The following is a 23,091-nucleotide window of genomic DNA, read 5'->3' as shown; positions in this document are numbered from 1 at the left end:
ATGGGACAGCCACCAGTTTGCTCAGTCACTAGGGATGTGCCACCAGCCAGGTAAGAGGATGGAAGCATCCTGGTCCCCCTCATCCACAAAGCAGCTCAACGGCTGAAATCCTGGAGCCACCCAGACTCAAGCACTGCTCTGCTGGGCAAGGGGCAGGAGGCAGCCCAGTTCCCTGTGACAGAGGGGGGCATGGATGGACAGCATGAGCCCCTCTTACCTTGGCACTCAAACTTCTTGGCAGGGGTGGTGAGCAGCAGTTTGCCTTCCATGTCGGGGGGCCCAGCGCAGCGGGCGATGCCTGGCTCCTTGTACCCTGTCTTGACCCAGCTGGAGAGCCAGCGCAGGTTGCAGCTGCAGTACAGGGGGTTGGCCCCGATGGCTCTGCAGGAGAAGAAGGGCAAAACTGCACCCACTGCCCCATGGAGAGAACTGGGCTTAGAGACACTGGGATTGAGCACAACTGCAGCACTAGGCTGGGCTGCCACATGATGGGGGAAACAGTGCTCTTCCATTTCTGGACCCACCAGAGGTGCTGCTCATGGTGGGAGGACGGGGACACACAGCCCCATAATGTTGCTCAGTTAGACCACCCTCCTGCCAGCCCCACAGCCCATGTGGTGCCCTGTGCTCTGCCTTGGGGCTTTCCTCCACTGCCCACACAGAAATCCTTAGCAGTCCTTCTGCAGCACACATACAAAGCTGCCTGGAGCAGCAAACTGGGCAAAGCATCTTGGGGCTGTGCAGAAACAATAGGACCTGCATGGGAGCTGCAGGGCCAACCTGGGCTCTGCTGCACAAGCGTGCAAGACAGGGACACAGGAGCAGGCTGATGGGGATAAGCAGTGGGTTGTGACTGGAGCTCATGCAGACAGCATCAGGGGAGATGAGAGAATTGCTCTGGGAAAGGTTGAGGAGAAGGGAGGGTTGCTCTGCTCCACAGCAGAGTAGGTCAGGGAAGCAGCAGATGACGTGGGAGGCTTAGGGGCTGGATGCCCCTTTGCATCCTCCTTGACTGCAAAGGTCAGCGGTGGTGGAGGGCCGGTGTGACCAACATCTGTGATGAAGAAGGAGAACCCAGTCCTACAGCACCCACAGCACTGGTTGGTGACACAGCTCTGACTGTGGGAACTGGCAGTGCCAGCTGGAAGTGGCAAAGGCAGCACAGGCAAGGGAAATCATAGCAGAGCGAGCAGTGCTGCTCCCCAAAAACACAGGGAGGTCAGGACTGGAAGTCAAGATGCTCCTTGCAGACTGAATGAATAGTCTGAGACCCCCAGGATGATAAGAGCAGACTGGCCACTGCAGGCAGGTGGGAACAACTTAGCAGAGACAGGGAGGGGACCAAAAAGACACTGTGAGCAAAGCTGAACCCCATCCCCAGGTGGTGGGTACAGAGCAGTGGTCCTGAAGCACAGGCTACCTTAAAGAGGGGCTGAAACACCACCACTGGCAGGAGGACACTTGATGACAGATTTGCAGGGAGCTGTTGCAGGGAAGTGCACTGGCAGAAGGCTAACAACATGCTGGTGTGGGTCAGAGTAGCCCCTGCCAACCCACAGCCACATCACCATTTTGCATGGCTTGACTCACATGCTGGGGGACCCCAGAGACCTAGTGGATTGGGAAAGGACCCCACACATCATCCAGCTGAGACCATAGGGCCATCTCAGCATGGGGAGGGAAGCAGGTCACAACACTACCCAACAAATGATGTCGCAAGTGCCAGCCCAGAGAAGAGGGGAGGAGGCAGCTCACCCTCCACAGAAGCCAGGCTCAGCCTAGTTTTCAGAAGTCTCCTGAGCCTGGGTCCAGCCCTGAGCCCTGCGGAGTGGGAGATACTCACAGGTGAGACAGAGAGGTGACATCTGCAAAGATGCCCTCGGGGAGGCTGGAGATGTCATTGCCATGGAGAGACCTACAGAGAACAAAGGGTCCTGTAACGCCCATGGCTCCAGAGTGGGCAGCAAGAACTGTGACCAGTTGGGCTGCCCCCATCTCACAGGTCCAGGTGTGTGTTGCAGAGCTGGACCCCACCACACTGTCACTGTTGCAAATGCACTGTCTGCTCTGAAGGGCCATCAAACCCTGCTGTGTTCCTCCTGCAGCCCGTACCCTGCCTGCCTGCCTGCACCCAGCTCCAAGGGGGCATAAGGGACACAGGCAGCAGCAGAGAAAGGGCCAAGCAGGGCTGTGAGCTTGGCTACAGGCAGGTACTTACAGCAGCCGGAGGGAACGGAGGCCCTCGAAGGCCTGTGAAGGGATGCACTGCAAGGAGTTGTAGCTGAGGATCCTGTGGGAGAGAAGGAGGCAAACCAGCTGTGTGTCTAGCAAGAAACAGACCCTGGGCTACATGCTGCCCCTGAATGAACTCCAACTCAAACCACAGCTTCAGCTAGGCAGAAGGGTGAGACCCTAGTGTCCCCAGCACCCTCCAGTCTTTGGGGTTCCCTAAGAATAGCCCCCAGCAGCTCGGCTGGGCTGTATCCCGGTGTGGCATGCTGCAAGGACTGCACTTACAGGGTGGTGAGCTGGCTCATGTTGGTGAAGGAGGAGTTGCTCAGGGAGCTGATCTTGTTGTTGCTCAGATCGCTGGAAAACACAAACCCCAGGGATTGGAGCCAGCTGGGCCCTGTCCCCTCTCACTGCTCCCCCATTTGCTCAGCTGCAAGAGGGTGCAAACAGCAGCACGACATAGCCTCCAAGGGAGCAGTAGGGCTGTCACACAGGGTGATGGCAGCAATGCCACTGTCCCACCTCTGCTCCATGCCTGGCACCAGCACAGGTGGTGAGCACCCAGGAGCTGAGCATCACTGTCAGACAGCTGTGTTCCAGAGCAGAGGGGAGTCACAGAGGGATGTCAGGGGTCCCTGCATGCTGCCAGGCTCCTCCTCAGGATCACGCACCATGGCAAGAGCCCCTGTTCTCACCCACAGGTCCCAGCAGTGCCCCTGCCTGCCTGGGCTCCTGCTACTTACACAAGCTGCAGGTACTTGAAGGTAGAAAGCTGCCCTGGGACCTGAGTGAACTGGTTCCCATCCAGGTAGCTGCAAAGGAGAACAAGAGCACCTTGGGGTGGCTGAGAAGTAGGAGATCACTCCCTCTGCCCCCTCTTCCCCTTGTGCACCACCATGGACTTTGGGCTGCAAGAAGCATCTCCAGCATCACCTCCCTCCCAGCACCACTAGAGGTGGGGGACTTGCGGGGACTCATGGGCTGGCAGGACAGTTAGCACATGAGTGCATTAGCACACCCAAGGGCTTTGCATGCAGGTTCCCTGGGGACAGTCTCCCAGCAGCCTACGTGTGCCAGTGTAGACAGCCATGTGCCGCTTTTACACATCTGATGTGAGCGTGGGAGGCCATAACCATTCCCAAGGCATGTGAGAGAGAGAGCGGAGGATGTAGAGAAAGGAGGGGTGTGCAAGACAGTGGAGGGGTGTGTGGGGGTGGTGTGCATATGTTTGTGCACAATCAGTGCCTACAGCCCCTACACACAGGACTTGCTGCCGTCCCCCATCTCAAATGGGTACAGAGCCCCTTTTGCAGAGATGGGCATCATGGAGACTGCGCATCCAGACCTGGCATGGCTGCTTGGATGTCTCCCTGACCCCAGGCAAACCACATCCCATTGCCTGTGTGCTTGGGGCTGGGCCTGGATGTGCAGGGATGATACCTCTGCAGCTGTGGTGAGAGGGATGGCAGGGAGGGGCCAGGGAAGTGCCAGGGTGTCCCTGTCCCTACCACTGATGGCAGGCTGCTGAGAACCATAGAGCCCTGGGCTGCACGGCTGTGTGGGGAATGCAGCTGCAAGGAGTGGCTGTCCCTCACTGACCCTCCCAAAAGACAAAAAGCAGGGACCAAGCTGCTGTGACAACACCCCTTGCACATCACCCTTGGTATCCCTGAGTCAGCAGAGAGGCTCTTGCTGAGCCCCTTGCTGGTGTTGGGGCTGAACAGGGTCCCTTGGATGGGTGAGGGTCCTGCTCCCACTACCAGGCCAGGATGGAGGTGTGGGAAGGAGTATCTCTGCCCTGCAACCCCAAAGCAAAGTCCCCCTATTCAGAACTGCAAAGTTGATGGCGGTCACAGGGACAGTTTGGGCACTTGGCCACCACTCACAGCTCTGTGACGTTCTTGGGGATCCCCTTGGGCAGGGCCTTGAGATGCTTGTTGCTGCAGCGGACAACGGTGTCAAGGCAGGTGCACTCCTGTGGGCACTGGGGCCGAGGGATGCAGGTGGTCTCCTCCTTACCTACATCGGGCACAGAAAGCCACAAAGTCACTGTGGTCCAGTCCTTGGGCATTGTGTGAGGCCAGATTCAATGCCTTGTGCCTGCCTTGGATGGCTCCCTTCTCATGCCAACCATGCTTCCTTGCCCCCAAAGCAGTTTGTTGCAGGCAACAGCCTCAGCACAGCTGAGAAACATCAGTGCGGGAATCATTCCTGTGCCCAGAAACTGCCTGTCCCTCCAGTGTGGATACAACCAGACAGCTCAAGGCTGCTCTGATTTTCACCATTTTCAAACAAAAATGCAGTTCCAAGGACAGCAGAGAGAATGGTGCAGAAGAAGGGGCTCAGCCCTGCAAAACCTCCTAAAACAACCTCCTTCACCCATCTCCCAGACACAGGCTAGAGGGAGCAGATACTGTGCCAAGCAGCCGGAGGAGCCGGCATTGCTCCCCTTCCCTTCCGCGGCTCTGGGATCTGTGGGAGAGGCGTCCCTGGGATAACCGTATGCTATCTGGCACCGCTAGGAAAGGCGCGGGATGCAACCCTTCAGTATTTGACGCAGTGGAGGAGGGAAAGCAGAAGAAAGGATGATTTGTTTGTAAATATTTTCCAGAGGGCTCAAAAGCTGCTCTAAATTTAAAAAAAAAAAAATTATAAAAAAAGGTTTTTCTCCCCACGCACACTCCCCGTCTGCTCCATCTGCCCAGCTCCAGCGCATGTGCAAGACTGAGAAGAGAGGGAGGGAGGGAGGGAAGGAGCAGGATGAATCCCAGTGGGCTTTGCCTACACATCTGCTCCTGCCAGCATCCAGGGCACAGCACTTGTCAGTACAGACCTGCCTACATACAAAAGTCATGTGGTGCAGTGGGTGCAAACTCCTCTCCTGGCTTTAGATGCTCCTGCGGGTATTTCAGTGCAGCCCCAAGGGCTGGGTACCAGGACAGGAAACTCATGCATCATTAGGGGAGAGCACTCAGGGGGCCCCTGAGCTACTGGCTTGCCACATGGCACATCCTGGGAGCAGGGATGGTGCTGGGACAGGGAGCATGGTGTAATCCTGTGAGGAGCAGCCCGGTCTCCCCTCACCCCCAGCGCCGTGAGGCCAGCGAGTTACCTTCCTCACACCTGAAGTCAGGGAAAGCCACGTCTTGGAGAGGGATCTGCCGGAGGAAGTCGGGGTTTTGGCACCGAGGGTTCCCCGTCACGATCTTCCTCCTGCGCAGCCAGTCCCCCAGCCAGGCCAGCTGGCAGTTGCAGTTGAAAGGGTTGGCGAGCAGGTTCCTGCACACAGAAAGGAGCACAAGGGTATCACCTGAACAGCCACCAGGCAAGGGGACAATCTGCAGCCCTCTGATGTGATAAGGACAGCCTGGAAGCATCCCCCTCCCTGGGCCTGGGACATACAGTGTGGAAAGGGACTGCAGCGTGTCAAAGGCGCCCGGAGCAATGGTGCTGATTTGGTTGTCGTACAGGGAGAGCAGGCGGACGTTGCGCAGCCCCGTGAAGCTGTCGTTGTGGATGCAGCTGATGCGGTTGTTCCTCAGCATCCTGCAGAGGAAAGGGAACCACAGCACCTAACAACCTGGGCAGGCTCCATGGGGGAAACCAACCTCAGCAGTGCTCAGGCTCTGCCCATCTCACTGCTGGGCAGCAGGATGAGCCTGAGCCAGTCCCTGAGCAGCAACCCCCTGCCCCTCCAGCTCTGGATACAGCCAGCTGATGGGCAAGGCACTCCTGAGCTGGCTCTGCAGTGATGCAGACAGCACCAGCCCCAGATCATGGACAAGGCAGGGAGGCAAGGAGTAGGGATATCCCTATCCCTGTGATCATGGGGAAGGGAGGTGGGACTCACAGTGTCCTCAGCCCATCCAGGCCCCTGAACATGCCACTCCGCACGGACTCCAGCTGGTTGACAGTGAGGTGCAGCTCATTCACAGAGGATGCCCCCTCGAATGCCCCATCCTCAATCTCCGATACCTTGTTGTTGCTGAGGTTGCTGTGAAGAAGGGAAAGCTGGGATGGGGTCTCTTCCCCAATGTCATCTTGAATCCTGCCTCACACAGGTCCCACTGAGCACCCTGTGATGTCAGTCCCTCAAGGGACCCTCAGGTGGGGACATGCCCTCCACTTCATGCCCAGCCTGCCCTGGCATCAGGACCTCCATGTGCCTTCCCAGACCACAGGCATTCCTGACTGGGCTGTGCCTGCCTGATACTCACATTTTCTTCAGATGTGGGAGTTTCTTGAAGATGCCAGTAGCCTCCAGGATAGAGATTTCATTGTTGTTCAGGCGTCTGGGGTGGGCAGCAAGGAAAAGAGCTCAGGGGATGGCTGTGAAGGGCCTGGCACAGCTCAAACACAGAGCAAAATACCAGAGCCAGCAATGCTCCTGCTGCAGAAGGGAAAGCAGCGTGGCAGAGAGGAGACTCTTACAGCTCAGCCGTGGACTGCGGGATGCGATCTGGGATCTTGGTGAGTTTCAGGTTGGAGCACTCGACCACACCTGATTCACAGCGGCACTTTGGGGGGCAGATCACGTCACTGTTGCACTCACTGTTCAGATGGTAATCCTCTGTCCCTGCATGATGGATAGGGCAGCGTGGGCACCCAAGGGCAGAGCCATGGGGGGCTGCACCTGCCCCCTCTTCCTCTGATCCTCCCACACCCCCAGCTGGTCTCAGTCTCTTCTCCAGCTCCCCTCATCACAGCCCCTGTGCACGTATTACTCTTCTTCCTGCCCAAAGCAGCTTATGTGCAGGGATATTTGTCCTGGGTACAAGGGACACGGCACTGTCCACCACCCTCTTGAAATGGAGCTGGACCCTGGGGGTGCCTCTGTGACCATCCAGATAACAGCACGATGGGAGATGCTGCATCTGGTACCTAGCGCTTCTTTTACTGCAGCACCTGGGAACTCGGCAATCAGAAATGATGGGAAATGCAGGGTGGGCCTGTGGGCCCTGGCACAACCACCCCCACAGGCAGCCTGTGGGAACCATGCACACATCCATGCACACATGCACGTGGCTCCTCTGCTCACCTGGGATGAAATACTGCTCTTTGGCTGGGGAAAGAAAAGCACATCAGCACTCTGAGCCCACGGACACCAGGCTGGGGCAGGGCTGAGGACAGCCGTGCCGCAGGGCACCCGTGACAGGGATGGAGACAGCTCTCACCCGAGCAGCGAAACTTCTTGCTCTTGATCTGGCCGATGCGCTTGTTGGCCAGGCGGCGGGGGCTGGCACAGCGGGCACCGCTGGTCTCCACGGGGTTGGCACGGAGGAAATCTGCCAGCCACTTCAGGTTGCAGTCACAGATGAAGGGGTTCTGGGCCAGGTGCCTGTGCCAGGGACAGCGGGTGACACACTGCCAGGGACAGTGGGTGACCGCCAGCTCCAGCCCTGGCTAGCCGTCAAGATGCTTCCCCTGCAGATGCTCGCCTGTCCAGGCATCAGAGTTAGCACAGGCACTCACAGGGTCTGGATGGCCCGCAGGGAGGTGAAGGTGCCCTTGGCCAGGCTCTGGATCTTGTTGTCATAGAGCGAGAGCAGCGAGAGGTTCTGCAGGTCCTGGAAGGCGTCAGCCCGTACGCAGTTGATCTTGTTGGCATTAAGAAGCCTGGCAGGGAGAGAAGGACGTGAGTCTGGGAACCCCCTTCACTGCACCATGGGTGTTGGGGACCTCAGCCCTGCTTCCTTTTGTCCCCAAAAAGCATCCCATGCAGTCACTGGCGCCTTACAGAAGCTGCAAGGCAAAAAGTCCCCCGAAGACACCCTTGGGGAGGTCCGTGATCTTGTTGCCATACAGCACCCTGGGAGAGAAAGGCTGGTGTGAGATAGGGGAATGGTGTGGGCCATGGTTAAGGGGATGCAGCCCTTAAGGACACCCCACCTAACCCAGTGTGGGCACTTACAGCGAGTTCAGCGAGCGCAGCCCCTGGAAGGCGTCAGGGGCGATCTCTGAGATCTGGTTGTTGCTCAGGTCTCTGAAACACAAAGGGAGAAGGTGGCCTGGTCCCCTCTTCTCTTGCCCAATGTCCCCATCCTCCTTCTGGGCCCAGGGGACCACCCATAACACCCAACATACAGAGCTGAGGGTATTCAAGACCCACTCCAGTGCTGCCATATGGGGCAGCCATGTCACAGGAGGTGCCCCATACTCATCTGACTCAGGGGCTGCCGGCTTGTGGCAGTGACCAGCAGAGCAAAGGGTGTTGGGGTTTGAGATGAGCTAGTAGACGCTGCACACTTACATCCTCCGCAGCTTCTTGTAGGGGGAGAAGGCACCTGGAGGGATGGACTTGATGCCATTGAGTTCCAGACGTCTGCAAAGAGAAGAGGGAGAGCAGAGGGCTAAAGGGCTGGCCAAGCCCCAGCACCCCATTCACAAGGCTGGAGGATTGCAGAACCCCTAAGGTTACAGCAAGTTACTCCACAGGTGTGGGACCATTCTGCCCAGAGGCAATCTGCATCCTGTGGTTGGGGCCTTGTCCATCAGAGAGGGGTGCCAGGGGTGGGGGGAGCCTTGGGTCTGGGGGACCTGCTGATAACCAGTGCTTTGTGTGCTGTCCCAGCGGGGGCTTTGCATTATAATTGGATTCCCCTAAGGAGATTATTTCTCTATTTACATTTTTAATGCAGCTAAATCCAGGGCTAAATCTGGGCAGTGTGAGAGAAGGGCAAGGAGGGCCTGCCACCCTGTGGGGGGGCTGAGCTGCGAGGCTTGCTCCTGTGTCCCCACTGCCTTGAGCCACCCAGAGCCCAGTGGTGATGATGTGGGGCCATACTCACATCTCTGTCATGGTCTCGGGCAGGTTGGCAGGGATGGCTGTCAGCCCCTTGCCCCGACAGTCCACGATGCCATTGCTGCAAGTGCACATGGCTGGGCAGGAGCCAGAGGACAAGCTGCAGAGTTGGGCACGTGCTGGGTCCGTTTGTCCTGCCAGAGAAGCAGCCAGCATTGGAATTGCAAAGAGCTGGGCCAGGTGAGCTTGTGGCAGCACCCGAAGAAAGGGACCCTGGTGACAGCTCAGTGTGCTGGGACAGTTTGTGGCACTTCTGAACAGGTGCGTGAGGTCCTGGTGCACCCCAGCCCCGTGCAAAAGGCACACAGCTCCAAGGGCTCAGACTGATGCACTGTCACAATGATAGGGTGGTGTTGTCCCCATATTGTCCCCACACCAAGGACTGTGCTGACCTGAGATGAACCCACAGTATGTATCCAGGCTCTGAGCTGGGGCACGTGGTAGGGAGTGGAGGTGGGCTGCACCGACAGGACATGCTTTGTCTCCCTGGCCCATGACCCTGCCCCCTGGCACCCACCACCTCCCTGTCCCCCTCACCGGAGCAGCTGAACTCATTCTTCTGGATCTCGGCCACATTGAGGCCACGGAGCTGGGCAGGAGCAGAGCACTGCGTGAAGAGCCCGATGGTGGGACGCTGGCGCAGCCACTGCGAAAGCCAGGCCAGGTGGCAGTCGCAGAAGAGATGGTTGGAGTGCAGGCGGCTGCGGGTGGACGGGGCAGTCAGCAGCCACAGGACAGCTCCTGCCCACCCCACTGCTCTCTGGCTGCCTCAGCCTGTCTCATCCCAAAGGACGAAGAGGGAGAAGTGGAGGAGCCCAAGAGCATCTACACCAGTTGCCAAGGCCACCTTGCTTGGCAGTGCTTGGGGATTCTCTGCAGGGGTATCCCCTCCATTCCATCCCCACAGTGCTGTCCCAGCACTGCTGAGCTGCCAACAGCAGCAGCAGAGCTGTGGCCAACCCACTCAAGACCAGGAGGTCCCTCCCACCCCCATGGCCCCTCAGTCATCTGCACTCACAACGTCCGCAGCTTGGGCATGTGGTTGAAGCTGGACACAGGGATAGAAGTGATATTGTTGTTATTCAGGGTCCTGAAGGAAGACAAAGTGGGGCAGGTTAGGGTGGAGAGGCTGTAAATAGGAACGCGAGATGGTCCAGGTGACACCAAACCCCTGGCACAGGGTGAATGGATGGAAAAGCACAGGCTGGAGACAGCCCAAACACCTAGGCGGGACTTGCTGCCCTTTCCAGGTTCTCCTCTCCACAGCCAGCTGCAGCCAGGTGGCCCCCAGGGCAGGATCAGACCCTGGAGCACAGCTCTGCAGCAGTGGTACCAGACCCCTGCTCAGCCCCTCCTTCAGGCCAGGCAGAAATGCCATGCTGGGGATGTCCCTGCAGCACCTCAGCAAGTGGGGACACCCAGGGACACCCTCACCCCACATGGGGCTTGCAGGCTGGAGGCTCCAGCCGGCCCCTGGCCACTTACAGGACCTCCAGCCCCCGCAGGGCACGGAAAGCTCCATCCTCGATGCAGCTGATCTGATTCTTGTCCAGTTGCCTGAAGGAGAAAATCAGAGAGAGAATTGATGGGACAGCCCAGGCAGAGAGGCTTCCAATGCCTCCTGCCACCAGACCTGACCCCAAACTCCCTCATGCCCAACAGTGCCATGACTTACAGGTTCTTGAGGTCGGTGGCTCCACGGAACGCTTTCCTGGGGATGGCCTGGATGAAGTTCTCACTCAGGTCCCTGCAGAAGAAAGAGGCAGGAAGGAAAATGAGCAGTGCATGCAAAGCATGATGCCCCATGGAAGCAGGGCATCCACAGGCAGGGGCATGCCCCAGCACTCTGTGCTTCCTCAGGAGCTCTGATAAACTCTAATTTAGCTTCAAGTCCTTGGCTGATGATCGGTCTGCTCGCTGTCCTGAGGCAGGTCCAGCTCTGTTCATGGTGGCTGAAAGTGAATGGGGCTCCCTGGGCACTGCTGTCCCTGGCTCAGACAAGCAGAGCTGCATGGCACAGCTCTGGGAAAACCCTCCATACATAAATACTCTCTGACTGCTATAATTACAGGTCCCTGCTGATTAACTGGTAATTACACTTAGTGGCTCCAGGAGGCATTCCCATGGAGCCTGACCTGCACTTCAGAGGGCACAAATAATCGGGTCATTACTTACTTCATCACTGCACGACTGTGTAATCACCTGCTCTGCAGTGCCAGGGCACGCCAGGCCTGCAAAGGCTCTGTATTGCAGGGCTGGCAGCAGATCAAATTCCCTACCATGCCCGTGCTGGCTTTTAATTAGCATGAAGACCAAAAATCTCACTGCAAGTAGGGTCTGGGTGGACTGGCTCAGTTCTGGGAGGACCTACCTGTCATATTTGTTCCCCGTGGCTCCCAAACAGCCATTCCCTCTCCCATAACAAGGGTCAGGAGCTCCTTCGAGCCGCATTGCCTGCTCCCAGCCCCATGCCAGCACAGTCCTGCTCCAGCCACCCCTGAGGCAGTAGGTCATGTCCCCACCTCCTTCCTGGCACAGGGAAACTAAGGCACAACATAGTATTTTCCCTATGCAAATCCATGCACGTCCATGGGTGAGTGAGGAGTAGGACCTGCACAGACTAAGTATTCCCCAGCATGACACAGTCCAGACAGACACCCCCATCCCAGTCCCAAGAGGTGGTCTGAGGTGTCCATAGATATCACCATTTCACACTCAGTGCTCACCAGCTCTGCTTCAACGTAACAAAGCCTGTTCACTACTGACACCCTGGGGCAGTTGGGCTGGGTCAGGATGGAGGCACAGCATCCAGGTTTCTCCCCATGCCCTCATTTCCTCCAAAAAATGGGCTCAGCATGGCACACAGGCTACTTGCAAAATACCTGGAAGTCTCTAAACTGGGACTTCCCCTCAGCCGAAAGCTTCACTGCCACAACAAGAAAATGATCCCAGAGGGAAGCACCAGCATCACTTGCACAGATGCATGAGGAGAAGCAAAACACAAGGACAGTGGGTTTGCCTAGCAGCAGGTTTGCCATCTGGTGGGACACCCAGCCACCAAGGAGATGCCATCCGGTCCCAGTGTGACAACCCTGCCCCCTGCACAGTTTGTGCATCGCTCTGGGTCACTCCTGGAGAATCAAACCCGGCTGGCAAAACATCATTGCTAGGGAAGAGGAAGTGAGAATGCCACCCCTGAAACGGTCCAGTCTACCGGAGAAGGAAAAGGCCACCTCCTCTGCGAGCAGCAGGCGCAATTTCACTGCTACCCACGTGGCGGCACTGCCAGGCTGCCCCGTCTGTGCTGCCTGCACTGCCTTCGCCAGCTGTTCCCAGAGCTCTGGGAAGACACCTCCTCCTCCTCCCCGAGGGGATCAGGGTCCCCTAACCCTCTCCAAAGGGGAAGGACCTGACACCTACAGCAGCCCCTGACACCTTAGCACTCCTTTGGATGCATACGATTTCTTCTTGTACTCTGCTGGGGATGTGATGAGCCTAGGAATTGCACTGACCTTTCAGAAAAACACACCACTGCACCAATTCCTCTTTTTCCCAGAAGGAATCCCTTAGAAAACTCTTTTTGGAAAAGATAGAGAGCAACATCTTTACAGGGGCAGACAGTGATAAGACAAGGGGGAGCAGTTTGAAACTAAAAGAGGAGAGATCTAAATTACATGTCAGGAAGAAACTCTTTACTGTGAGGGTGGTAAGCTGCTGGAACAAGTTGCCCAGAGAACTTGTGGATACCCCATCCCTGTAAGTGTTCAAGACCAGGCTGGATGGGTCACCGAGCAATCTGATCTCATGGGGGCCATCCCTGCCCATGGCAGAGAGTTTGAACTAGATGATCTTTAAGGTCCCTTCCAACCCAAACCATCCTATGATTCTATGAACCCTCCAGGTGAAGTTCACCACTCTTCCTAGCAATGCATTCAGTGCATCACACTCTTTCTTGGCATCTGCCTGTCCTCCAACATAAAACCCATCACGGATCTAAGCACCACACTTCAGTGCTCTACACCCCTCTCTCCCAGCTCTGGTGCTGCCTGCCTGGGCAGGTCCTGCCTGCATTTTCTTTTGTTCCCCCGTGAAAAACTTGCCTTTCTCCGCTCGCAGCACATGGGAGTCCCAGCGCACCCAGGGAGTAAACCCAGGCGTCTGTCTCCAAGCTGCTCATTTACAGCTCGCGAGGGAAATGCTGCTAGAAGGTTGCAACTGACTTTGCGAGGCTTCTCCCCTTCACAGCTTTTTGTGACAGTCACTGATGAAGTGCTGCCGTTGGGGGTACCGAAGCCAAGAGGGACAGACGCTGGATGCGAGGGTTTCAGCAAGGCCCCGGCACCGGGCTTAGATTAGATTGCACGGTTACACAGCTGACGACACCGGGACAAACACATGCTTTGCCTGTGGGATCCTTGGGCCCCGGCATTGGAACAAGGCACGGCCCCTTCCCTCCTGGTGTTTCGTAGCTCCCAGCTATGTTTGCTTTACACTTTGGCGCGGAAGAAACAGCAGATGGCACGGCTTCTCCTCGCTCCACCGCGCCGCTCTCAGCACCCGCGGCGGCTGCATCGGTGCCGCCTCACACCCCGCCAAATACAAATGTGTTGTTGCCATCGCATGTGGAGTGCCAGCTTGCAGCAGTGACCACGAGCACTGACGGGTCTGACAGCCTCGCTGGGGACCAGCTGACAGACAGGCACAGACAGAGGAGGGGGAGTTGCCACAGCCGCCCTCGCTGTCTTTTCTGGTTTCACTTCCAGGTATTGTCCTAAAGCTCCAATTTTGAGAGTTCCTGGTTACTGAATCCAGGGGATGCCCAAACAGCCAGCCCATTCACAGCACCACCATCCTCCCATCCCCGTGTCATGGTCCCAGGGGACGATGCAGCTGGAGTTTGTCTCTGCATGGCCCAGGTAGCCCCAGGAGTGCAAAGGGGGAAGAATGACAAGGGGTGAGCAGGTGATGGAGAACACCTCTGTTCTCAGGCTCACCTCCCACAGGTGTTTTCTGACCCAGCAGATGCCTGTACAACAGCAGCAGCCAGCTCCAGCCCACAGCTGTGTGGTGGTGAGAAGGTGGGTGCCCACTTTTCTTCTATGTCCCCCGAAAGCCTCATGGCCAGACTATATCCATGCAAGTCCTCCCTGGCTGGGCAGTGCGAGGGATGGTGGTGGTCAGGGCTTGGGATTTTGGAGGCTTTCTTTCACCCCGCTGCCTGGTCCTATTGTGTGCATGATGGCTTTCGGCGCAGTATCTGTGGCAGATCAGGACTTGCCCCGGTGCTGCCTCGCCTGGCAGCCACAGCCCCATCCCACTGTCGGTTCCCGGGGAGGCTCGGCGAGGAGCCAGGCACGGCGACACGGCTCCTGGGGGCTGGCAGGGGCTGGGCGGCGGGAGCCAACCCCCCAGCGCGACGCCCTGCCCGGCGCTTAGCGGGGCGCCCGAGCAAAACTGTTCGACATGGGTTCCCAGTGGGGAGCCCACTCAGGCAAACAAACCCGGCAGCCTTAATCTCCGCGGCAAGAGCCCGGCGGGCCGGGAGGGCGGGCGGGAAGGAGGGGGCCGCAGCGGGGCTGCGGCGGCCGGGGCGGGAGGCCGTGGCTATTACCACGCTCTCATTCTTTCGGCTAATCCTGACTTCACACTTTAACCTGATTGAGCCTTGTTTGGCGAGCCGGCTCCTTGCGCGCCGTGTGAGGGGATTAGGGCCGGACGCAGCGGGGAGGTAATTGCTTCCCAGCGGCGCTGGCCCCGCATCCTCCAAGCCCCCCGCCGCCTGCCAAGAGCGCTGGGGCGGCCTGGCAGCCCTCTGGCAAGGCGCTCCCCTCGCCAGGCATCCCGGCTTGGCAGCGGCCACCGGGGCTGGCTCTGTTGGTGGTGCAGAGGTCCATCCTGTCCGGGGTCAAAAGCCACAAGGGCACCTTGTCCAAGCCAAAGTTGCATCCCGTGTCATGTCCCAGCCATACTGGCAAGGACTGCGGAGCCACACTGCGGCAGGGGAGCGACTTTCCGTCCTGGCAATGTCTGCACGCCCTGGGCCAGTTGTCAGATCCAGGCAGGTGAAGCACAGGGGGCTGCTCTCCTCTTTAGTCTCTTTCCTCCCCAGCATCCATCTGGAAACTCATTAGCATCCCGTGGTCTCTCAGACCCTCCCCTACTCACAGGGGCAAATCACAGGCATTAACCCTTCAGCCGCTGCCACCGCACAGCTCCCACGACAAAAATGCATGGCAGGTCCCTGCTCACAGGCTGGGCACTGCCCCAGACGCTCCACTCCACTGGTGCTGGGACCAGCCACTGCAGGCACCAGCTCAGCCACAGCAACCACCCACCATGCCTCGAGCAGACAAGGCAGCTGCCTTAGCAACCAAAGCCACCAGTTCTGGGCAGCATCAGCGTTTCAGGTTGGGACAGGTGCTCCCCAGAGCCCTCACCGATGCTGTGCTAGAGAAGGCTGTGCCAGAGCACACCTTGCATTTCCCCAAGCCAAAGGGCCTAGCTGGACTAACAGGCAAGGACCATAGAACTGGCACCTATTAAGCAGCCTGTTGTCTCAGATCACCCCACACATGCTCTTTGTCCAGGCACAGCCTGTCCAGGGCGGAGGAATGAGCAGACACAGGGCTGTCCTGCCAGCATGGCTGTTCAGCCACCACCTCCACCGCCTGACAGGTGACAAGGGGTGAGCTGAAGGGACAGAAAGACTCTTGCATCACTCAAGATCGATAGACTGATCAGCACTTGCATTAGTAGCCCAGAATCCCCCAGGGGTTTTACACTCATTTCTCAGGAAACTTCCTGTTTCTGCTGCATCCACTGCTTGTGACAGTATTGGCACCTGCAGCCCTGTATGGGGGAAGCAAGTTCCACCCACATGTTCCAGCTGCACAGACCACTCAAGGTGATGCACACGAGTCCCCGGTGCTGCAAGGACCCAGTGCTCAAGATCAGTGTCCCCGAGGGGAGCTGCTTGCTGAAGGGTCAAGGCAGCCACCTTGCCACTGCATTAGCAGGATGCTGGAGTAACGAGGCAGAGTTTTGTCCACTGTGTCACCTGCCCCAGTCCCCAGTGCCAGTGTGAGTGGGACCCCACAGCCCCTCTCAGGTTCAGGCTCCTGTGGTGATCCCGCAGCATTACATCACACTGTTTGATTTTTAATGGGCTCCGCTGGCCCAGCTGCTGGCACCATTCCATCCTGGCCAAGGGGGATGAGATGGACCTCCCACCCTCCCCACCCCATCTCACTCCACCATATTCAAGGTCATGCATAGCCTGTGCACTGCCTGCTGCTGCCTGCTACCCCCTGTGACCCCAGCCCTGAGGCTGATGGTGTTTGCACAGGACAAAGTGGGATGGCAAAGCCTAATGCAAACAGGGTGAGCAGCACGGTGAGCTCAGTGTGAGCCCCTGCCACTCAGGAAAAAGATTGCAAGGTCTCTGGAAAAGGCACCTTTGCGGGGGCCAGAAAAGGAAATGGGAGAGGATGGGACAGGGTCCAAAGCAGAATGGTATGGGGAAAAAGGAACATTATTTGCTGCTTTTCACAATACTAGAACAAGGGATGACCAACACAATCATGAAGGCAGGCTTAAAGTCATAACTGAGTGACTCCTCCAAATTAGGAGTTGTTAATCCATGCAACTCCCAGTCACAACCAGCTCAAAAGGGAAATTAATCAAAGCAAAGTGCAGAGAGGCACCTGCCATGCCATGCTGTGGCGAGGAACACCTGCAGGCGAATGCTCAGGAGCTGACTCCTGCTGTCAGGAAACAAGCTGGGCACACCTCTGGTAGCACCACACTGCCCAGTGCAGGCTGCCAGACACTGATGGTGGCTTCACCACTGCTCTGCCAGCAAGGTCTGTCACCCACCAGGAATCACTTTTCCTGTCAGCCTGTTTTAGTGGCAGGTGGAGATGCACAACCCTTCTGCTCCCCAGGGCAGTATAGGGACGTCAACCTGGGGTCAGCCCAGTGCTGGCACACCCAACCAGGGCAGGGTACCAGCATCCCCGCTCCAATCTCTGCCTGTCTCTTGTCCCTGCCCCTCCTGGACAGGGGCAACAGTGAGACAGGGGAGGGGGGGGTGGCGTGCCGCTCCTGCAGGGGTTCAAGGGGGAACAGCTGGTTGCTGTGAGGAACATGCCAGGCTGGGCGGTGCGGCACAGCCCTCCCCGCTGGCAGCCAGAGCAGAGTGGTTCATCAGGCAGCTACAGCCGCCAACAATTGCGTGCTGAGTAAATCGATGGGATATAATTGGACTATTAAGATCTCATTATCCTCCTGGCTCCCGGTGCCGCAGCCCACGGCGAGCTGGGGGAGACCACAACCTGCAGCCACAGAAACTGCCTTCTGACCCAGACAGCCTTGATGGGTACTGGGGACAAGGTGCATGGAGCTGAGACAGTACAGTGGGGATAAGGATGGTGGCAGCAACCTATATTCAGCACAGGAGACATCTCTGTGGCACAGCAAAGCATTGTGCAAAGGCAGGCAGGTGTCCCTACAGGGGTCTTAGAGATGAGGACATCCAGCCATCCTTCTAGCCACCAGAGCTGCCTGAAAGCCACCACTGGCCTCTCCTGCCCTGAGCAGGGCTCCTGGGTGGGATGGGGAGTTTGGCCTCTGTGTGCATTTCCATGTGTACCTCTACCCCATTTCTGCTGAAAAGTGGGGCTCATGTCCCCAGCTGTGAGTTGCAGGGCCCCCATGCTCTGAATCACACAGGCTGCCCAGCCCTGGGGGTCCCTTTCCCTGTGCAAGGGCTGTATCCACATTCATCACCTACTTACACACCACCCATGGCATGTGATGTGATTACAGGCCATGGGGTGGTCCTCCCAAAGGGATCAGCATCCTCAGCATCTCTTGGTTTCCAGGATGATATACCAGGTCACATCCACTGAGGTCCAAGTGACAATAAATAATAATTTCCCTTAGAAGAGCTGCCCTCATCCCTACCTGAGGCTTCTTGTAGTAATATTTCTTGTCTCAGAACCAGCAAAAGCGATGGATCAGAGCCTTATATATATCCTTATACCCTTATATATCCTTATATATAAGGACAAAACAATCCTTTGCTGGAGCAAGGCAACACACAGCTAGACACAATGACATGCCGAGTGTCTCAGACCACAGACCTCAGTGACACAAGCCCAATCAACAAATTCTGCCTGTCCACTGTGTCCACACAGCAAAGAGTAAAGATGAACAATGGCAGAACAGGGAGCAATGCTTCATGCGTGCCACCCTGCCTTCCCAAAGCCTTCCAAAGTGCCGTGCTGACCCCAGGCTCTGGCCCTGGTGCCTTCCCTCCCCGGAGGTGCAGATGCTTCCAAAAACATTAAAGATGGAGAGGTTTGTTGCTTGGACAGATGAGCAGAGCATGTGTAAAAGGCAGCATATGCTCATGGCAACAGTTAGTGAGAGGAGTCCCAGCCCCAGCATGGTGTTGACTTAGCAAAACATTTCAGGGCACACATAAATCTCAGTGGCTTCAAAAGGACACTGCTGACCTGTGCCATGACCTTGGGCCACTGTCTTTACCAGAGCACCAGCAACTGACCCCAGCTGGCATCACCCAATGGTGCCACCACAGTGCCTGCATTGCTGAGAGGGCACACGGGGGATGCTGAGACACATGGCTGTGTGTTCCATGGGTAACACCAGTAGCCCCATGTTTGGACACAGAGGAAGTTCGGAACATGCAGTGTCCACTGCGAGTGGGATGATCTGAACAGGGAAGGCATTTGCGCAAGCCGGGCTTTGCCTAAGTGGTGGCTCTAGTCCAGGTCCAGCAAGGATCGGCTCCTGCGTGGGCCGCGCTGCAATGCCAGAGCCGCGGGACTCGGCCTCCACGGGAAGGAGGATGCTATGGGAACAACGGGAGCTGGCCAAGGAAAAGAGGGGAGGGTGGGAGGGAGGGGGAATAAAGCATCTGCTACACACCCTGGAGCCTCTTCAGAGATTGAAACAAGTTAAAAGCAGAAGCTTTAATGGAAACACAAGTAAAATAACAAGCTGCAAACCCTGCATGCCTGTCACCGCCCTCTCCCCACACTGTCCCTTTGTTCCAGCAACCTCGTTATCAGCAGGAAGGAGAACCAACATGAGGCTAAGGCACTGCCATCAACTCTACATCCTAAAGTGCCTTGAGAGAGCCATAGCACTCGCTGTGCCCAGTGCCCTGTGGTCTGGCAGAGCCCAGGGTGAGCAGGGGGTTGCCCTGCAGCCCACATGCCAGAGTAGCCAGCCTGTCACTTTCTGCAAAGGGACCTTCTGCTGGGTGAGGGCTCGTCCCCTCCCCTGGCTGGACATGGAGTGTTAGAACTGCAGCTGTCTGGCTCACAGCCGTTGTGTCCCACTGCCACTGAGAGATGAGGCACACAACCGGTGGCCCCATCACTGCATGACCTCCTGCTTTTCTGCATCCCTGCTTCTCACCACCTCCAAGTCCCCTTTGCCCTGGTGTTCAGCGAGACTTTTCTCCTCCCTCATTTCATGTTTTTGCTTCTGTCTTGCCCTCTAGTAGTGGGAAATCCCAGCATGAACCCTCCACCAAAGCACATTTTCTTTCCAGCTCCCACACTACCCTCCAGCCTGTGCACCCACTTGCTTCACATTTGCATCACCCAGCATGTTCCCCACACACTGCAAATCAAAAGCAGCCCTTTCCCCAGGGCTGCACACCAGGCCCTTCAGCCCTGCAGAGGGAAACTGCTGCCCAGTGCTCACAGACCCAGCACATCCCAGGACACCCAGCAAATCAGGGTACCAGCAGCTCCAGAGCTTGGAGCAGAGCAAGCCAGGGGGTGGTGGCAGGGATTTGCTGGACCCTATGTGGCTCTACCTCCAGCAGACAGCAGCATGCCAAAGCAAGACCCTCCTGTGCAGCTCCAGGACAGTTGGGACAAGATTTGGTCCTCCCTCACCCCATCATGACCCCATGCACGACTGTGCCTTGCCGTGAGAAGTGCCAGGCTCCAGCCCTGCGCACCAGGAAGCCTTTCATCCTCCAGCATGCAGCGTGTGCTCCCTGCCTGGAAGCTCACGCCGGAGAAGACACCCCGAACTTGATGCTGCAACACTCATCCAAGGTGTAAATGAAAAAGCAAACAGCTCTTCTGGAGAGCCAGCCCTGAGCCCTGTGGGGAGCTGGCTGCAGCTCTCGTTAGCAAGCTCATCCTCTGGGTTTTCGGCACTGTGGAGCTCAGAACTAATTGACTCCCAGGCTCTGAGGCTTTTAATTGCTAATAAGTGTGAAGCCAGCCCTGCCAGCCCTCCTGGATTCCTCCAAGGTGTGAATGAGGCTGAGCCAAGCTGAGAATTGCATCCCGGCTGTCCCAGATCTGTCCCAGATACTGGTGAGCCAAGAAGTGATGCTGTAGATCTGCGATGCTGCTTCTCAGTTTTGCAGGTCCCAGGACAGCAACTGGTCCCAGCTTTCAGAATGGCTAAAGCAAACTCCCTATGGGATGGAGGATGCTCTAAAACCAATGCTGAACCTTACAAGACTGGAGTTACTTGATTAGATGCCCTGGCATAACTAAGGGTCCTTCATACTCCTCATGCTCAGCCCTAGCACTAAGATGGGTAAAACTGTTGCCCCAGCAGCAGCTGTATTTCATTGCCTGGCTTCCTGAGGGCACTTGGGAGTGACCACAAAGCTGGCAGTGGGATGCAAGGTGGGAGATGCATTGCAAGATGAAAAGCATCAGGCTCTGTTGGCAGCCAGGGTGGAGCCAGTGGGACATTTCAAATCCTGCCTAACAGCTGGTAAAAGAGATGTGATTTTACACAGGGCTGACAGGAAACAGCTCTGATAGAAAAAGGGTCCAATGGGAAAGGAGGGTGGGAAGGCAGAAGGGAACAAAGGCTGCAAGAGTGCTGGAGCACGTGAACCAAACACAGGGGCACATGGCAGGGAAAACCCAACAGGCAGATAAAGAGACTCCATCCTGTGTGAGACACATCAAAACCGGGATAAGAACTGCTGGAACAGCAGCAAAGCCCAGCTACAAGGCTGGGCCTAGGCTGGGGCTGCCCTTGCCCCAGTAATGTTGCTCCCAAGAGGGTTTGGGAGAGTAGCAGCCAGTCATGGCCATGCCACAGAGAGCTGCACCCCAACCCACAAGGCTTCCCTCCATGAAGCAGCTCTTTGAAGAGCCTCTGGCACAAAACCACACTGTGGGTGCGGGGAAGCCTCTGCCTGCCGGCGGTTAGTACAGCTGCAGCCCCCACCTCGGTCATAAACACAGCCGCCCACAGACCTCACCTGTGCTGGGGATCCACAGCCCCTCCTTGTTTTGGGGAGGCAGAAATGAGTTGCTGGAGGCACATCTGGGTGCTCCTCCTGCCTTTTCCAAATCCATGTATGCATGGAACCTTTGAGGAGTATCAAGCCTGACAGCAGCAGCTAACCACAAGGCACAGACTGGGGAGCCCTAGCCCTGAGCCTGCAGGCACCTGGGGGTCTCACACGGACCTTCAGCCTCCATATTAAAGCTCAGGTGATGGAGCAGCCTCACGCCCCTTGTACCCCTTACCATCCCTTTGCAAACTGCCCTGAGGTTAATTATCTTTGGGGTTAATAACGCACTTCTTGTCTCTGCTCCAAGCACATCTGACTCACGGTGGGGACACTGGCTCTGTGACTCCAAGAGCCCATGGCTGACTCTGCCCTGTGGATGTGCGTGAACAGTCAGGGGCTGTGTTACCTGCACGTCCACAGCTCCTGCCACAGCCTGACTGAGCTCAAGAGCAGCCAGGATTGCAGTGAGGATTCCCACTGAGGGGAGAGCCAGGAAAGTCCGTGAAGAGAGAATGGGACCCTTCGCCCTGCTTGGCTCAGGGGGTCACTCCTCACAGCTCCAAGGGAGCTGCTGGCTGGGGCTGGAGCTGCCAAGGTTGCAGCCAGCCTCCAGCATGGCTGTGCAGGTGGCCTGGCGCTGCTCGGCACGGCGGCAGCTCATGCTCTAGGACCTGGGGAGAAGAGCTGCTGAGGCTGATTACCCCTGCCAGAGCAGGCCTGGCAGGTTTATTTTTAACAGTTCTGATTGAAGCTGTTTTCCTGCTGACATTTACACTCCTTCATCATTATCGGCTCCCCAGCTTCCAACCGCCAAGATAAAAGAGGGGATGAAATCTCCCGAACAGTGGGGTCCTGGCTGCAAACCCCACAGACAGGGAGAGACCCAGACCAGTGCAGCTGGGCAGATATTGGCCCCCTTGGAGGTGGGTGGCCAGGAACCCCATCTTACAGTGAGGGCATTACAGACTGGGATCCTGCCAATGGATGCAGCAGGAACCATCTCAGGGCAGCCTGGGGAGTGATATGTGTCATCTATCACTGGCAGCATGGCTGGATTGCAGATGCAACTTTGGGTGCTGGTGTCCCCAGAGATACCCATGCTCCTGGGAGTGCCCCAACGGTGATTGGCTCCAGGTGCTGCTGGAGCTACAGCTGCTGGCTGGGGCCAGCAGAAGAGTGAGCTGCCAACCCTGGTTGCATGGTCCATGCCATGAGCTACCAGGGGTGGGTAAAGGGAATAAGTAGGGCTTGGACCTCCAGCATGATCCTCTGAGATGGGAGAGGTGAGGAGGGGCTGTGCAGCACAGCCTGACCCTCATCCTCCTTCCTATACTGCCGTGGGAAGGTGAGTAATGCAATGCAGAGACGGTAGTGGGACTCCCATCATGGCCAGAGCTAGGCACTCAGATCTGAAACCCTCTTTTTTCCCTAAGAAACAGTCAAATTCCAACACGTGCGGGCTAAAAATACACTCCAGTCTGCCCAGGACTCTGCAAGCTCTTACATCTCTTGGATGATTCATATTTTGTCAGATTCCAGATCAGTTTTGAGATTAAAAATACCAGGTTTGGTAGACAAGCATGTCACAGGCCCCAGAAGATGTCAGAGCCCTGCAGAAGGAGGCTGGAGACCTGAGGTGGGAGATATCCTGCTGCAGCTGGGATTGCAGGCTGGGCACAGTCCCTGCCATGGGGAACGGTTGTCCCTCACCCCATGGATGGGGAAAGCCCAGCAGCAGCCCTGG

General features: G+C 57.1%; 1 protein-coding gene across 1 annotated transcript in view; it reads right to left on the bottom strand.

Annotated features, from left to right (window-relative positions):
• SLIT1 (slit guidance ligand 1) overlaps positions 1 to 23,091 on the bottom strand; it is a 48,160-nt gene that overhangs the window by 5,652 nt on the left and 19,417 nt on the right. The window contains exons 4-25 of the mRNA XM_018069231.2: positions 10,710 to 10,781; positions 10,520 to 10,591; positions 10,053 to 10,124; positions 9,572 to 9,735; positions 9,021 to 9,168; positions 8,483 to 8,554; positions 8,144 to 8,215; positions 7,970 to 8,041; positions 7,705 to 7,848; positions 7,407 to 7,570; positions 7,271 to 7,294; positions 6,664 to 6,808; positions 6,450 to 6,524; positions 6,083 to 6,226; positions 5,635 to 5,778; positions 5,345 to 5,511; positions 4,119 to 4,251; positions 2,976 to 3,044; positions 2,518 to 2,589; positions 2,219 to 2,290; positions 1,844 to 1,915; positions 218 to 381 (exon numbers count right to left, since the gene is read on the bottom strand). Coding sequence (XP_017924720.1) covers positions 218 to 381; positions 1,844 to 1,915; positions 2,219 to 2,290; positions 2,518 to 2,589; positions 2,976 to 3,044; positions 4,119 to 4,251; positions 5,345 to 5,511; positions 5,635 to 5,778; positions 6,083 to 6,226; positions 6,450 to 6,524; positions 6,664 to 6,808; positions 7,271 to 7,294; positions 7,407 to 7,570; positions 7,705 to 7,848; positions 7,970 to 8,041; positions 8,144 to 8,215; positions 8,483 to 8,554; positions 9,021 to 9,168; positions 9,572 to 9,735; positions 10,053 to 10,124; positions 10,520 to 10,591; positions 10,710 to 10,781 — 2,333 coding nt within the window. The remainder of the gene's footprint in view (positions 1 to 217; positions 382 to 1,843; positions 1,916 to 2,218; positions 2,291 to 2,517; positions 2,590 to 2,975; positions 3,045 to 4,118; positions 4,252 to 5,344; positions 5,512 to 5,634; positions 5,779 to 6,082; positions 6,227 to 6,449; positions 6,525 to 6,663; positions 6,809 to 7,270; positions 7,295 to 7,406; positions 7,571 to 7,704; positions 7,849 to 7,969; positions 8,042 to 8,143; positions 8,216 to 8,482; positions 8,555 to 9,020; positions 9,169 to 9,571; positions 9,736 to 10,052; positions 10,125 to 10,519; positions 10,592 to 10,709; positions 10,782 to 23,091) is intronic.

Source organism: Manacus vitellinus, unplaced genomic scaffold (genome assembly GCF_001715985.3).
Source record: "Manacus vitellinus isolate BGI_N305 unplaced genomic scaffold, ASM171598v3 scaffold_15_pilon, whole genome shotgun sequence".
Taxonomy (NCBI): Eukaryota; Metazoa; Chordata; class Aves; order Passeriformes; family Pipridae; genus Manacus; species Manacus vitellinus.
Note: the sequence above shows the minus strand (reverse complement) of the source record. Positions and strands in the feature narration are given on the sequence as shown.